Below are 14,336 nucleotides of genomic sequence, written 5' to 3'. Positions count from 1 at the left end.
TCGAAATTTTTTTTTATCACAGTATGGAGAGAAAAAAAAAAAATTAAAGAAATCGAAAGAATTATTATTATTATTATTATTATTATTATTATATCATAAAGGATGCGAAGATTTTTCCGGATTAATGATTTTCACGGATCGATGAATTTTCTTTTCTTCGTGTCGGGATTTAAAAAAGTAAGGATTTTTAGGACAATAACACGGGTATCTATCTATCCATCTATCTATCTTTAAATCTCGTTTTTGCCCAACAAACAAACAAACGAAAAACTTTTGGATATTGTGCATCCTAAATTTAAATTTTACGAGTTACGTAATTTTTTTAAAAAAAAAAAAGGCGTTCGTAAATATTACGCACGTATTACGCACATATTACGCATAGTGTAAATTAAATTATAACCGAACCTAATGCGCCAAATCTCATGACGTAATATAAAATTTGTCAAATATACCCGAATTAAAGAAGAGAGAGAGAGAGAGAAAAGATTTTCTCTCATTTTCGATATTTTTCCAAAAAAAATTGAAATTTTCCTTTAAATAATTCACAAATAATAAATCACAAAGATGGCTGCGCGTCAATTGAAATTTGAAGTTTTTTTTTTTTTTTTTTTTTTTTTTTTTTTTTTTGGTATTTTTCGAGGGGTCTCAAATTTCTTCAAGCTTTTGTTATTAGTGGAAAATCAATTTATGAATGAATGACGCGATCTTATATTTTGATTGAAAATTTCTTTTCCCCCCCCCCCCTTTATATAAAAAAAAAAAAAAAAAAAAACTACCCTTAATAAATTTCGTCAGGAAAAATCCCCCACAAAAATTTTACCCAACGGTTTTGTTTTTTTTTTTTTTAAATTTAGTACCGAACCGGATATGACGTTTTCATTATTCGAAAAATTACTCGAATTATTTTAATTCAAAACAAATAATAATAATAATAATAACGTGTTAGTTTAACAGTCGATTATTTTGTTATTAGAATTATAAATTGAAAAAAAAAAAAAATCGATTTTCTAGGCGCCGCCTCATCATCATCATCATCATCAATTGTTTGTTGGCATTCGTCATATGTAATAAATTAACCGGAAAAATTATGCGCCAGGTTTTCCTTTTTTTTCCTATTTCAATTCGTGAAAATTTTCATTTCGATTTATAATATATATTACGTTACAACTTAAATTTACTCTAAATCAAATTTTACAAATAAAAATATATTTATATATTTTTTTTTTGTTAACTTTTTCCCTTTCGGAAAAAATTTTTCCTCAATCGAATTTTAATTTAATTTAATTTTTCCGCAACAATTTAAAAACTCTGATATGAAATAAAAAAAAAAAATTTTTTTTTTTTTTTTTTTTCGAAAAATAACTTTTTACCCAAGTTAATAATTATCTTCTTCTTTCTTTCTTTCTTTCTCTCTTTCTCTCTTTTTTTTATTTTTTATTTTTATTTTAAATCCATTATTAAATTAATTCCGGATGACAGAAAAAGTCATGTGATTCATACCGGCCTGGATCTCTCTTTTTTTTTTTTTCACCTGGAGAGCGAGAGAGAGAGAGAGGGAGAAAATGGATAAGGATAAAAAAGGTAAAAAAAATGGCAGGGGGAAGGGTGGGGGAAAATTTTATTTTAAAAATGTTTTAAAGAAAGAGTGAATTTTTTTTTTTTTTTCTCACCCACAATGAGAAAATACTTTTCTTTCGATTTCGTTGGGAATGAATGAAAATTTTTTCTTTTTTTTCCTTGTGTGAAAATTTTTACCAATGACTTTAAATCTTCAAGTTATTTGGATTGATTCCAAAACTCTTTTAATTTCTTTATTTCAAACTTTTTAACCTCCATGTTTTTTAAAGGTGGCAAAAGAAAAAAAAAAATTCATTTTCGAAGAAAATGTGTGTATACTTCTCAGATTTTCTTCACGAAAATTTGGCAATGCTAAGTTTTCACCCCAAAAAGTTCAGATTGTTAAAATTTTGACGTTTAATAATTATTTTTTTTTTTTTAAACGCACATTATAAATTTGTTCACGTCACGAAGTTTTTACATAAAAAAAAAAAAAAAAATAATACCACCCTTAATTATTATAATAATTATTTTTTTAATGAATAAAATTAATTTATTTTTTACCACCTTCATTTAAAATTTTTTTTTTTCTATTTTCAACGTCATATTATTAATAACGTAATTAATAAATTTCTATTATAATTAAATTTTAATATAATTTTCGTCATCGAGTAAACGTTTAAAGTGTTTTATGCACAAACCTTGTTTTCTCATATATATATAAACTATTAGGTTTAATGTTTACTTTAAAAAAAAAGGTTCTCTAAAAATTATTGATTTGTTTACTATTTTATTCCGTGTAAACAAAAACATCGTAATACAGATAACAATAAATAAATTTTTAATGCTAAGATTAACAATAAAAATTTTAATACAAAATTTTTTACTCCATTGTAGCCAAAAAAATAGAAAAAGGCCCAAAAAAAACTTATTTTGGCAATTTTCATTGTGCCAAAGCCAAATTTATTAGTTAAAACAAAAAAAAACACATTCGAATTTCGCAATGCAAAAAAAAAAAATATAAATAATAATAATCGATATATATGTGTATATGATTTTCTAAAACAACGTTTACGAAAAGAATTAAATTTATTTTCCCCTCATAAATTATTAAAAAAAAAAAAAAAACCCAAAACCGAATACATGACGAAAAGTTTTATCAAATTAAATTTATTAAATTCAAAATTCATTTTATTTAAAATTATTAATTAATTTTTAAAGTTTCCTTTTTTAAACAAAACTTGGCATGAAAATTAACAATTGCATCAATTGATTTTAACTTAAAAGTCGAAATAAAATAAAAAATTGTTTTTTTTTTTTTTCGATGCCTGTTTCGAACAAATCAAAATAAATTAAATTTGAGTTAATTTATAAAGTTTCCTTGTTTTTGCTTTTTGTTTTTTTTTTTTTTTGTTTTTCTAAAATATTTTTTACCAGATTCGAAAATTGATACTTATAGTAATAATTTATTGTGACAAATTAAGCCAGATTAAAATCAATAGTTTTAACCAACCAATGGTTATCGATACCAGCCAGTTGGCAATCTATAAGTTCGAAATCAACGCATTTCATTTTACTTTTTTTTTTTTTTTTCAATAGAACCACACACACGCACACACACACACACACACACATTGATCTATTGATACCAATTGACATTTGAAATGAAATTGAATTTTTACGATCGAATAGCATTTGCATGACGCGAGAGTATTCATATTATTCAAGCAAATAATTATTATTTATTTGCTGACATATTACATAATTAATATTGTATTACGTAAAATTCTCAACACGATAAAACATTTAAGCATCAATCATTATTGTCGTTATTTTTACTTAAATTATTTACTATTTACCTTTTCTTTTGAAAATATAGGTTTATGGGTACTTTTACGATTTGTAATTGTTTATGCACAATCAGTACGCTATTGATAACAACTAATTTTTTTTTTTTTTTTTTTTTTTTTAAATTTAATGTTTAATGACGTTCACAAATTATAATTTTCAAAAAAAAAAATCTTTGGGTAAATTAAACTGAAAAAGAAAATATAATAGTTCCCGGAAAAATTTAATTATAAATAATAAATAAGAGCCTTTGGGGTTTCTTTTTTCTTTTTTTTTTTTTTTTTTTTTTTTTGAAAATTACATTATTCCCCTTTAAGAAAATTTTCATTATTTTTTTAAAATATTAAATGCATGCCCACATAAATTTATGAAATTCATTAATGATAAATTAATCCCCGATTAAAAAAAATCTTGTAATTCTTTAATAAATTTCTAAAAAATATTAATAATAATAATACCCACCCTCGATAAGTATTTAATTTTAATGTAATTTTCAGTTTATATTTGAATTGATGAAATTGATTTAAATGAGATTACAAAAATTAATTTTTTTTTTTTTTTTTTTTTTTTTTTTTGATGAAAATAATAAATATAATAAATAATGGGAATTTAACGAAATTTTAAAGAAAAAAATAATACAAGATTTTTCATTGAATTTAAATAAAAAAGAATGTTCGTTATTTTAAACTTCGTTAATGAATAACTGCAATGTAACAAAATAAATAATATACTAATTAATAAAATGTAATAATATTAATTAATAAATTATTTCCAAGAGCTTTATATAATTTTTTAAGTAATATCATTTAAAAAAATGATTTCAAAAAACAGAATTTTACACATGTGATAGTTAGAGTCACAGTCCCTAATTATCAGATTAGAAACAAAAATAATAATAATAATAAGAATATGCAGTTAAAAAAAAAAAAGCAAAAAATTAATTACAATTTTTTCAATTAAAAAAAAATAAAAAAAATGTCTCTCTGCCATGCCATCAATTTTTCTTTTTTTTACGCGAAACCATAACACGTATAGTAAGCACGACAAGAAAGAAAAACCAATTCGGATATTATAAAACTTTAAAAAATAAAAATAAATAAATGTTCCTCCAGTTTGCAGCTGCAAAACTTTCTCATCATAATTTTCTCTACTAATATAAAAATAAATAAAAAAACTTTGAAAGCAACGTCAAAAAGGGAAGTAAAAAAAAAAAAAAAAAAAAAAAAAAAAAAACGTGACGACTTAGGAAATGATACGTGAATAACAATTCTCAAATAACAACAAAAAAAAAACCAAAACAGTTAAAAACCATTCAGCCCTACTATTCTTATACGCATGCGTAATTTGAGCTTTTTATTATTATTATTATTATTATTATTATTATTATTATTATTATTATTATTATTATTATTATTATTATTGTTTTTATGACTATAATGTATTCCCTGGCAAATTTTTATTTTACTCAAACAACCCAAAATTAATTATTTGAAATTATACTCATTTATTTAATCTGATCCCTCATTTGTTAAAGTCTCAAACTTCATTACATATACACTTGTAAAATTTATTAAATTTAATAATTGACAAAATTTGAAGAAAAAAAGAAAAGAAAAAAGGTAAACCATGTTTTAAGCCATAAAAAAAACCAACAAAACATTACAACTATTGGAGATCTATTACCAAGTTGAAATTGTTTTACATCAATTCATATTTTAATCATTTATTATTTTCATCCTAATGTGATTAGATTAAATAATTTTATAATGCATCATTCGTTTACATTTAGTATTAAGAAAAAATTTTATAGTACCAGAATTTCCGTTAATAAAAATTTTAGTAATAGTAAAAACTACGGTTTAGAAAATTTTTTGAAATTCATTAATCTGAACGACCAAATACAAATTTTTCTTTGATAAAAGAAAATGGATGTTCATATCATGCATAAAATAAATTTAAAAAATTTTTCCAATTAATGGCAATTGCACAGTATTCAATTTTTTTTTTTTAGTAAAAATGTAAGTATATATTCATATTAAAAGAATACCTTAAACAATACCTGTTTTTTTTTTTGCTACATTTATCATTTATAGGACTTTTAATTTCATTTCTGACTCTTAAATTTTTTTAATATGACAACATTTACTTTTTAAATCTTGTTTGCATTTTTTTTTCTTAATCTTTCCAGAAATTAGTAAAATATGAATTAAAATTTAATTTTAAAAATAAAAAGATTACATTTTCAAAGTGACAAATGAATTTAATAAAAATGCTAGTTAGAAAATAATTGTCAATACTGTATTGTTATTGGCATTGAAAAGTAATATAATCATTCAGATCAATGTTCAAATTTTATGATTATAAAAATTTCCTATTCAATTACAATTTTTTTAAAAATAGAAATTATCATTCGCTTTTTTTTGAATAAAAAAAAAAAAAAAAAAAATTTCATAAAAAACATGCTATGAATAAATCCAAATATTTTTATTTTAGTTGTAAAACAATAGACAATTGATAATAAACTTGTATAAGATAACAATAATGCAAAATAAATTCAGAATTGTAAAAAAAAATTTAAACAATAATTCGCAGACTGGTTTTTTTTTGTCGAAATATTTAAATGTTGGCCTTTGCATAATAATTTAATAACACTAATCGAATATAATTTATTCATAATAATAATTTAATATTTTAAAATGGTTTTAAAGTATTTATTAACACCTTTGAAAGAGATTAATGAAAACAGTGACACATGACAGTGTAAAACGACTTAACTTCAAATAATTATATAATATTTATTTTAAAAATTTTTTTGTTTATTCGTTTATTGAATTTTGGGAAAAATACATGAAACTTGATTCGAAGATAAAAAAAAAACCTATCATTTTAATATTAGATATTAAACTTTAACCTTTCATGTTATTTTGCCGGTAAATACACATACAAATTTTTAAAATGAAATAAATTGATAAATGTTAATGTACAAATAAGTTGAGAAAAAATGTTTAATAATAGGGTTTTATAACCTAAATTTTTAAAATGGCGAATTCCAATACTCATGGTCTGGTCATTATGAATCAATAGAGCTTAAAGAGAACGCGCGAGTTGATAATGTTTAAGTAATAAAATAAACATATTAACGTACCTGTGGTAAATTTGCAGAGATTTGCCTCTGAAGAGAATCCCTTTCTTTTTCAACTTCTTGAAGTTTTGCTTCAGCTTCCCCTAACCGCTCTTGAGTTTCTCGTAAACCTTCCGAGAGCTTATCGCGCTCGTCCAACATAGAAATCATGAGCTGTTCGAAATTTGCATCCTCACCGGAAAACTGCAAATTTCTTTGAGTAGTACTATCCTCATTTATTGTGGGCATCACGTCACACATCATGTTCCACATTTTGGTAAATTATTATCAATAATTATCACTAAAATGGGAGAATGCGCCCGCGGCAAAATTTAATGGACACTCATTTCGATTTTCCAAACACTCGGTTATTACCTGAAACGTTTAGCGATTTCAAAAATAAAACTGTTTTTAATATTATTAAAATGAAATAACAATAAATTAAGCTTTTTAGACATTATGGCCCGGTTTTATAAAACATGACACACCTAAAAACACTGTTTAAAACTATCTTTAACCAACACTTTCCGAACCGATCAGCCATCTTGGGCAATGACGTCAGAATACAGCTACTTTTGAATGACAATTCTACTACTGAAGTTAATTTACTTTTAAGAATGTTAAACAAACAATCATTTTTAAGCAAAATATTATTTAATCTTATTTAAATAATTGTTCTAAATAATTTTTATATATAATTTATTTTAATTTTTTCTTTAATTAACCAATAAATTCTATTTATAATTTTTTTTGAAAAAAAAGAGGGCAGCACTGCTCAAAGCTAAAATGCGTGCTTTAAGCTAAATGTGGTATTAGAAAACACCATCTTTAGACGAAATTTTTAGACATGCTTATTAAATCGAGTTGAAGACTGCGTTCAGAAAAAAAATAATTACTCTTAATGTAACAATAATAATAAAGCTGTACACATTTTTATAAAGATGTTTGTAATATTTGTTTTTACTTAGCAGAAAGAAATTTAATTGTTAGTGATTTAAATATTTACGTGATTAAATTTTTTTTTTACTACTTTTAAGATTAATTTAACAGGTTAATTAAATGAATTTCTTTTTTTTTTTTTTTTATTAGAAATCATAATTTTACCTTAAATAAATACTTAAAAATTATTTGAAATGGGTCCATCTAAAAGGAAGGGTTCCATTAGAAGACCAGTTTTAGATTTGAATACCAAAGAAGATTCTCCTTCTAGACCTACTTGGCAGAGTAAGCTATTTAATATTTAAACTTATGTAATATATGTAAAATGAATATTAAGCTCTATTTAATGATTTGAGTTATTAAAAATTTTAAAATTACAAATGATAAATTGTTTCAGCAAAATATCAGAATACTTTGCCAATAGATGAAAATGGAGACTCAAATACAACCCCTTCATCCGTCACCAAAAATAATCCTTTGTCTACTATATTAGGCAATTATAATTCTGACAGTGAGGATGAGACAACTCAAAAACCTGCTTCATCTCTAGATGCTCAAGTCGAAGATTTCCTAAAAGAAATTCATACTTTATCAGTTAATAACAAAGAAGCACATGTGACTAGCAAGTCAAGTCCAACATCAACTGTTACAAATAATTCCAAAAAAGAAGAAATGCATTATCTGCCATCTGTAACTGCTTGGCAACAATGCTATGATCAGAATTCAGGATATCCATATTATTGGAATACAGAAACAAATGAAGTTACATGGGAAATTCCAAATGAAGTAAAAGCTGCCCTCAGGGATTTTGTGGCTAAAGAAGAACAGCAAGTAATACAAAAACCTCAACAACAATCACAACCAAATGTAGTAGAAAAGAAAAAAGTATGTAGGTATCCCTGGCAAACAGAAAGTGATTCTGAAGATGAAAAAATTGAAATGATAACATCATTTGGACCTCAATCTGATGAAGATTCTGGAGAAGAAAATGAAACTCAAAATCAAAAAAATTCTAAAGAAGTTAATTCGAAACTGTCTTCAAAAATAATAAACTGTGTTAATTCAAATATTAAGACTGGATGTATTAGCCTTGCCCCTGAGGATCCAGAAAGATTGAATGAAAATTCATATGAGACATCTTCATTATTGGCACATGGTGTTATAGATACTGGACCACCAGGTGATGATAGTTTTAATACAATAAATGAGGGTATTACATCAAAAAAAGTGCCTACATCTGTTACAAAAAAAGAATTATCTAGTTTACAAATTGAAAATAAAGAAAAGGATGATCAAAATGTAGTAATTAAACAAAATGATCCTGTTAAAAGTGTAAATGAACAAGGTAATGACACTAGTGAAAAAGAAGTTATTTTAGAAGTTAATGATGTTATTGCTCAAATTGAAAAAGAAACTCCACCTGATTACATGGACAATTCAAAAGCAGAAAAATTAATGGAATTACCAGAGAGTGATTCTACTTTGGTAAAAGAAATGCTTAAAAGCACTAATCCTTCTGTTATGGCACTAGTGGCCAATTATGGAGATGATTCTGAATCGGAAGAAAATGCCTGTAGTGAAAAACATAAAAATTTCAAGTCTCCAGTAGATTCTTTGAAACCACTTTTTCCCATTGAAGTACCCCAAGAAACAGCAAAAGTAAAACCATTGTTTCCATGTATGAGCAGCGAAATTCCCAAACTTAATGTGGACCTTCAATCGAAAGATTCAAATCAATGTGAGCCTGAATCAGTTGGAAACATCTATAGCACACAATTAGAAATTAATGATCCAGCAGCTTTAAAAGCATTTAAAAGGAAAAAAAGACTAGAGTTTGTTACAAAAACATCTCAATCTTCTTCAACTAGTGTTGAACCTGAATTTAAAAGTGGTATCGAAAGTTCAGTTAATGTTCCTAGTACTGTTTATAATATGGACCCTAGTATGAATGAAAGAAGAGGATTTGGTTTTAGCTCGTTGAAATCACAATCTAGCACTGACAAAAAAACTCATAAATATTCTAGTGGGATACAGTTTATCAAAGCAGAGACTATCAATTTTAGTAATGTTTTAAAAACGAAGGAGGAATCATCAGAAAAAGAAAGCGATGTCACATGTCAGTTTTTTTAAATAAGTAATTCTCCCAATAATTAAAATATGAACCATTGATAATTGTACCATTTTTTTCTTAAATTTTATTGTAGGTGCTCCAGAAAATGTAGATGCAAAGGAAACAAAGGTCCAAGATGAGGAGATTGAAAGTGCTGCTATTTTGCTTAAAGAAAAAGTTACATTTTTGATTGGAGAAAACAATGAAATATCTCCAATTCAACATATGGCCATTGAATTAGAGGTCAGTAAAAAATAATTAATTTTTTTAAAATTAATTTACGTTTAATCCCCGCAATATTTTATTATAATCATAAATTAAATTCAAACTTTAATTAATTAAAAGATTAAAATTATTTTGTTATTGCAGACATTAATTTTGGCTTGGCAGCAAGGCGCATTGACTCCGTCATATCTCTTGAGTTGGCTAAGTGACAAATGTGCAGAATTAATTCGCCATGAAAAAGAGGCGGCTCCGCCAGGATGGACCTGTTTATGGGATAGGTACGGTACTCTTTTTAATACCAACCTATCTCCTAATAAATCACTCAACTATTTCCTTCAAGTTGGGATCACTTAATATTATTATTATTGTCTTCCTCCCATCAATTATTAGAGAACAAAAAAAAAAAAAAAAAATTTGTTTTATTTCGAGAAAAAAAAAAAATAATAATAATAATAATAAAAAAAAAAAAAAAAAAAAAGTAAAATTATACGAAGTCATCTACAAGATCAGCGGACTATATATATATTTGTTCGGATATGATTATTTGGCTTTGAGTGAACTACTTTACTTGGACGAAAAAGGAATGAATGAATCTATTACGAATTTTGCCGTCTTCTTCGGAAACTGTCGTCCGAGTCCTGTAGCTCCCTTTTGGTAAGATTATTTCAACTGGTAATCATATATACAAAAAAAAAAAAAAAAAAAAAAAAAAAAAAAGTTAAAAAATGTAAAAAATCAAATTTAGGGATATATATATATATATAATTTTATTTTAAAAATTTTTATTCGCATGCACTCAATTGTTTTTTATTTATTTATTTATTTAAAAACAATTATGTTTTATATGGGGAAAAGATATCCCTAAGTTTATAATAAATAAATCTCAAAATTATTATTAATAATTATATATTGTAAAAATTTTACTTGATTCGTGATTTTAATTAAAATGCAAAATAAAAAAAAAATAAAAAAAATGTCGAAATTTTTCTTGAGATTTATTTTACAAAAAAAAAAAATTATAATAAAAAAAAATTTTTTTTTTTTTAACCTTTTCTTGATTTATGCTTTGATCGATCATGTTTCAGGTTTCATGGATATGTATTATATGAATGATTGAAGTCTACTTTCTACTCACCTGCGTTCAAAAACAACTTGAAAAAAATCTCAATGCTTTATATATATAAATGTCTATCTATTTATCTATCTATCTATTTATCTACCTATACATATATATTGTTTTTTTTGTTTGTTTTAAACCTAACTCGCTTTACAATTTATTTTACGATTTTTAAAAAAAAAATGTTATTTATATTTCAATAATTGTAGGAAAAAAAAAAAAAAAAGTTGGTTTTTACCACTTTTATTTTATATATTTACCTAATTTTTGTTTTTTATTTATTTATTTATTTATTTAAAGTTGTATTATTATTATTTTTATTATTATTTCAAAATATAACAAAAAAAAATGTTATTTATTTATTTCTGTTTCTTCCAAGTTTTATAAAATGATTTTAAAATTTATGTATTACAATAATTTTTTTTTTCTTTTTTTTTTTTTTTTTCCGGGAATTTAGGAAGAATAAAAGATATTACTACCGAAATGTGGCAACAAAGGCAATCCAATGGGAGTATCCTGAAATAAGTGAAAAAATCAAAGGTGGAAAGGAAAATGATCAAGATGGCGGCACAGACGAAATGGATATTTGTGATACTCCTCCTCATTTGTCACCGACAAGAATGGAAAAACGGACAAGTAATAATAAAACTTTAAAATTTTATTTTAATTTTTAATTAATGGAGAATGATTGATTGCATTTTTTTTTTTTTGTATTTCAGATGAGACATCATCCGTGTCGCCGATTGCTACCAATGAAACCGAAGAAGTAGTAGCACTTTCGCAAAATTCATTGTCTCACCCGCCACCCTCACCGCAAATGATCCAACAAAACACTGAAAAAGAAATTTTATCCTCGGTGACAAAAACTGTAAAAAAGAAAAAAAGAAAGTTGAATGAAACAGTGGTAAAAAAGAATGAAGGTATTTTTAATTTTTTACCATTGAAGTGTAAAAGATTCAAACGATAGATGTAAAACGGAAAATTTGCTACTTTCAGGTACAGCAGAAGATAAAGTACTTGATAGACCGTCAAATTTTTGCGAACAGCAATCTTCTGAAAATATAAACTCTGCTCCACCTCTTCCGCCATTACCTCCACCACCTCCTCCGCCTCCTGATGAATCACCTCCACCTTTGCCTGATTCTCCTCCTCCTCTTCCTCTAGATCCTGCTCAGCCTTTGCCTCCTGGAGTCGACGAACCTGAATATGCGGTGTATAGAAGAGTCTCTCCTAAACATTCTTATAAAAAAACATCAAGCGATTCGGCAACTTACTCAGCTGAATTAATGATGACGTATGGATATACGTTACCCGTTCAGCAAGTCGTCTCGAACGGTCAAGCAATGACCGTGCCTATACAACCCATTGAATATCACACTTACATGCACGATTCAGTATCCAATCCTTATCTAGTCCAATCCGCACACACTTCATCTCACGTCATACAATGTTCCGCTAAAAAACCCAAACTTTCTCTTAAATCCGAATTAATGTCTTTCTATTCCGATATTGCACAATTGGATGCCGCCAACGAAAGTAATTCGAATTCAGAAACTCCCATCGTTACATGCGCATCTACTCCAAACATAACGACACCACCCGTAACTACGGCACCAGCTACAGTAGTAACAACCACAACAACCACTACTGCTTCAGTTGTACCTGCCGTTTCTAGCATTGCAAAAGCAACCGAAACGTTGCCATCGAATGGTATTACTTTGAAGAAAAAGAAAAAGGTAATGTTTGTGATGATTCTTGAGTTTAAAATTATGTTGTAATTTTTGTATTAAAATAAATTATTATTTCAGACCAAAACCGGAAGTGGGCTATCGTTGAAAAAAAAAGGCGTGTCAAGTTTGGTGGCCAAATGGCAGCAAGTTCAACAGGAAGTTAGAAGAGATTTTAGTGAAGATGATGATGAAGAAGAAGAAACTTTGATAACAAAATAAATTTTAATTATTGATATTATTATTATTATTATGTAAAGGTACAAAAGTGAAAATAATTTATATCGAGTGTAATAAATTTACAATTTTTTTACTCTTTTTCTTGTGAAACATAAATATGATTATTATTTTAATTGTAAAAATGGACAAAAGTTTTTTATTTATAAATAATTCTGATTGATTGATTGATTTAATATAATTAAATTATTCACTAAAATCATTACAGTGAAAAATAAATTTTTAAATGATTTTATTGCAAAAAAATTATTTACAATATCTATCGGCTTTCATTTTACTTCGTCTATCCAAAAGAGCTTCATGAAAATTACCATCGTCTTTTGCTTTTTTGAGTGCATTTTTATCTTCTTTACATATTTTTAATTTTTTATCCTGAAATTTTTGAAATTTTCTTACAAAATTTTCTTCTACTTGTGTTAAATTTCCTCTTTCTTCGACTGGAACATCTGCATCGGGATCTTTTTCAGTTATGAGAGAAGTCCTTATTTTTAAAAATTCACTTTCACCAGCTTTTTTATTTTTTGCAACTATACTATCATCACTAATATCGGCTGACATAAAACAATCGTTACTGGCTAAAAGAGCAAGTTTTCCATCCTGAAAATGTAACATACAAGTGTTTAACATTAATAACTACTAAGTTTCTAAGTAAACTTATGGATAATGTGTAAAATTTAACCTGAAAAACAGGTTCCCATTGTTCTAAAAGACCGACAGCATCTGATCTGCCGATTACTAAATCATTTTTATCTACACTTATGTATTTTCCATATCCCGATTTGAATGAAACTTTTCTTTCGTTGATAATAAATGCAGTTAAAATTTCTTCTGGAGCTGGTCCTTCACCTATCAAAAAGAAGTATTGTTATTACAGGTAATAAAAAAAAAATATATTTTTAAGTTTTCTATTTTTAATGTTCAAAAAAAATTTTTACCCTCATTATGTGGTGCACCAAGAGTGAAAAGACCATTGTCTAATGCTTTTACATATGTCTGATCTGAGAATTCAATACACACGGGTCCAGTTATATCTTCTAATTTTTTAACTGACCACCACCCTCCATGTTTAATAGCATCTTCATCTTTTTCAACAGCGACAGTGCTGGATTTTTTTTTATGTGATTTATGCTTTCTTTTTCGGCTAAAATTAAACTTTTTTAATATTAAACACTACAAAATAAGTCCAAAAAATATTTTAATTTATTTACCTCTCTTTGACTCCTTTGAGAGTTAATTTTCCACGTTTAATTATATCGTATTCTGACATTAGAAAAGAAAAATAATATAAATAACTTAAAAAGAGTATAGTTCCAAAAGATCTAGAACAATTCTCGAAAACAAACAGGTTAGCCAACATTAAATTCGTAAAGAGTTAATTGTCGGATTGTAGCTTGTAACTGACAAAATTCAAAGATTTTTTTTAATCAGGTAAAAAAAGTATTTAATTAGTTTTTT

The 14,336-nt window shown here is 25.8% G+C and overlaps 4 protein-coding genes across 4 annotated transcripts; 2 read left to right on the top strand and 2 right to left on the bottom strand.

Annotated features, from left to right (window-relative positions):
- Positions 1–6,324: 6,324 nt before the first annotated feature.
- On the bottom strand, positions 6,325–6,799 carry Phum_PHUM599680 (uncharacterized protein; the record flags this gene model as incomplete). Its single annotated transcript, XM_002432701.1, has 2 exons — positions 6,325–6,468; positions 6,551–6,799. The coding sequence occupies 2 exons, from the start codon at positions 6,797–6,799 to the stop codon at positions 6,325–6,327; spliced, it is 393 nt and encodes a 130-aa protein (XP_002432746.1).
- Positions 6,800–7,659: 860 nt separating this feature from the next.
- Phum_PHUM599670 (uncharacterized protein) lies at positions 7,660–11,884 on the top strand (the record flags this gene model as incomplete). The annotated part of the gene is made up of 8 exons (XM_002432700.1): positions 7,660–7,750; positions 7,863–9,581; positions 9,670–9,818; positions 9,945–10,083; positions 10,295–10,454; positions 11,375–11,505; positions 11,637–11,821; positions 11,864–11,884. 8 exons carry the CDS (start codon positions 7,660–7,662, stop codon positions 11,882–11,884), a joined length of 2,595 nt encoding a protein of 864 aa, XP_002432745.1.
- Positions 11,885–12,206: 322 nt separating this feature from the next.
- Phum_PHUM599660 (uncharacterized protein) lies at positions 12,207–12,866 on the top strand (the record flags this gene model as incomplete). The annotated part of the gene is made up of 2 exons (XM_002432699.1): positions 12,207–12,627; positions 12,763–12,866. The coding sequence occupies 2 exons, from the start codon at positions 12,207–12,209 to the stop codon at positions 12,864–12,866; spliced, it is 525 nt and encodes a 174-aa protein (XP_002432744.1).
- Positions 12,867–13,024: 158 nt separating this feature from the next.
- Phum_PHUM599650 (uncharacterized protein) lies at positions 13,025–14,238 on the bottom strand (the record flags this gene model as incomplete). Its single annotated transcript, XM_002432698.1, has 6 exons — positions 13,025–13,074; positions 13,160–13,478; positions 13,561–13,727; positions 13,817–14,022; positions 14,090–14,141; positions 14,175–14,238. The coding sequence occupies 6 exons, from the start codon at positions 14,236–14,238 to the stop codon at positions 13,025–13,027; spliced, it is 858 nt and encodes a 285-aa protein (XP_002432743.1).
- Between the last annotated feature and the right edge of the window lie 98 nt (positions 14,239–14,336).

This window comes from Pediculus humanus, genomic scaffold (genome assembly GCF_000006295.1).
Source record: "Pediculus humanus corporis 1103172108317 genomic scaffold, whole genome shotgun sequence".
Classification (NCBI taxonomy): domain Eukaryota; kingdom Metazoa; phylum Arthropoda; class Insecta; order Psocodea; family Pediculidae; genus Pediculus; species Pediculus humanus.
The sequence above is the reverse complement of the archived record's forward strand: the minus strand, read 5'-3'. Positions and strand labels throughout refer to the sequence as shown.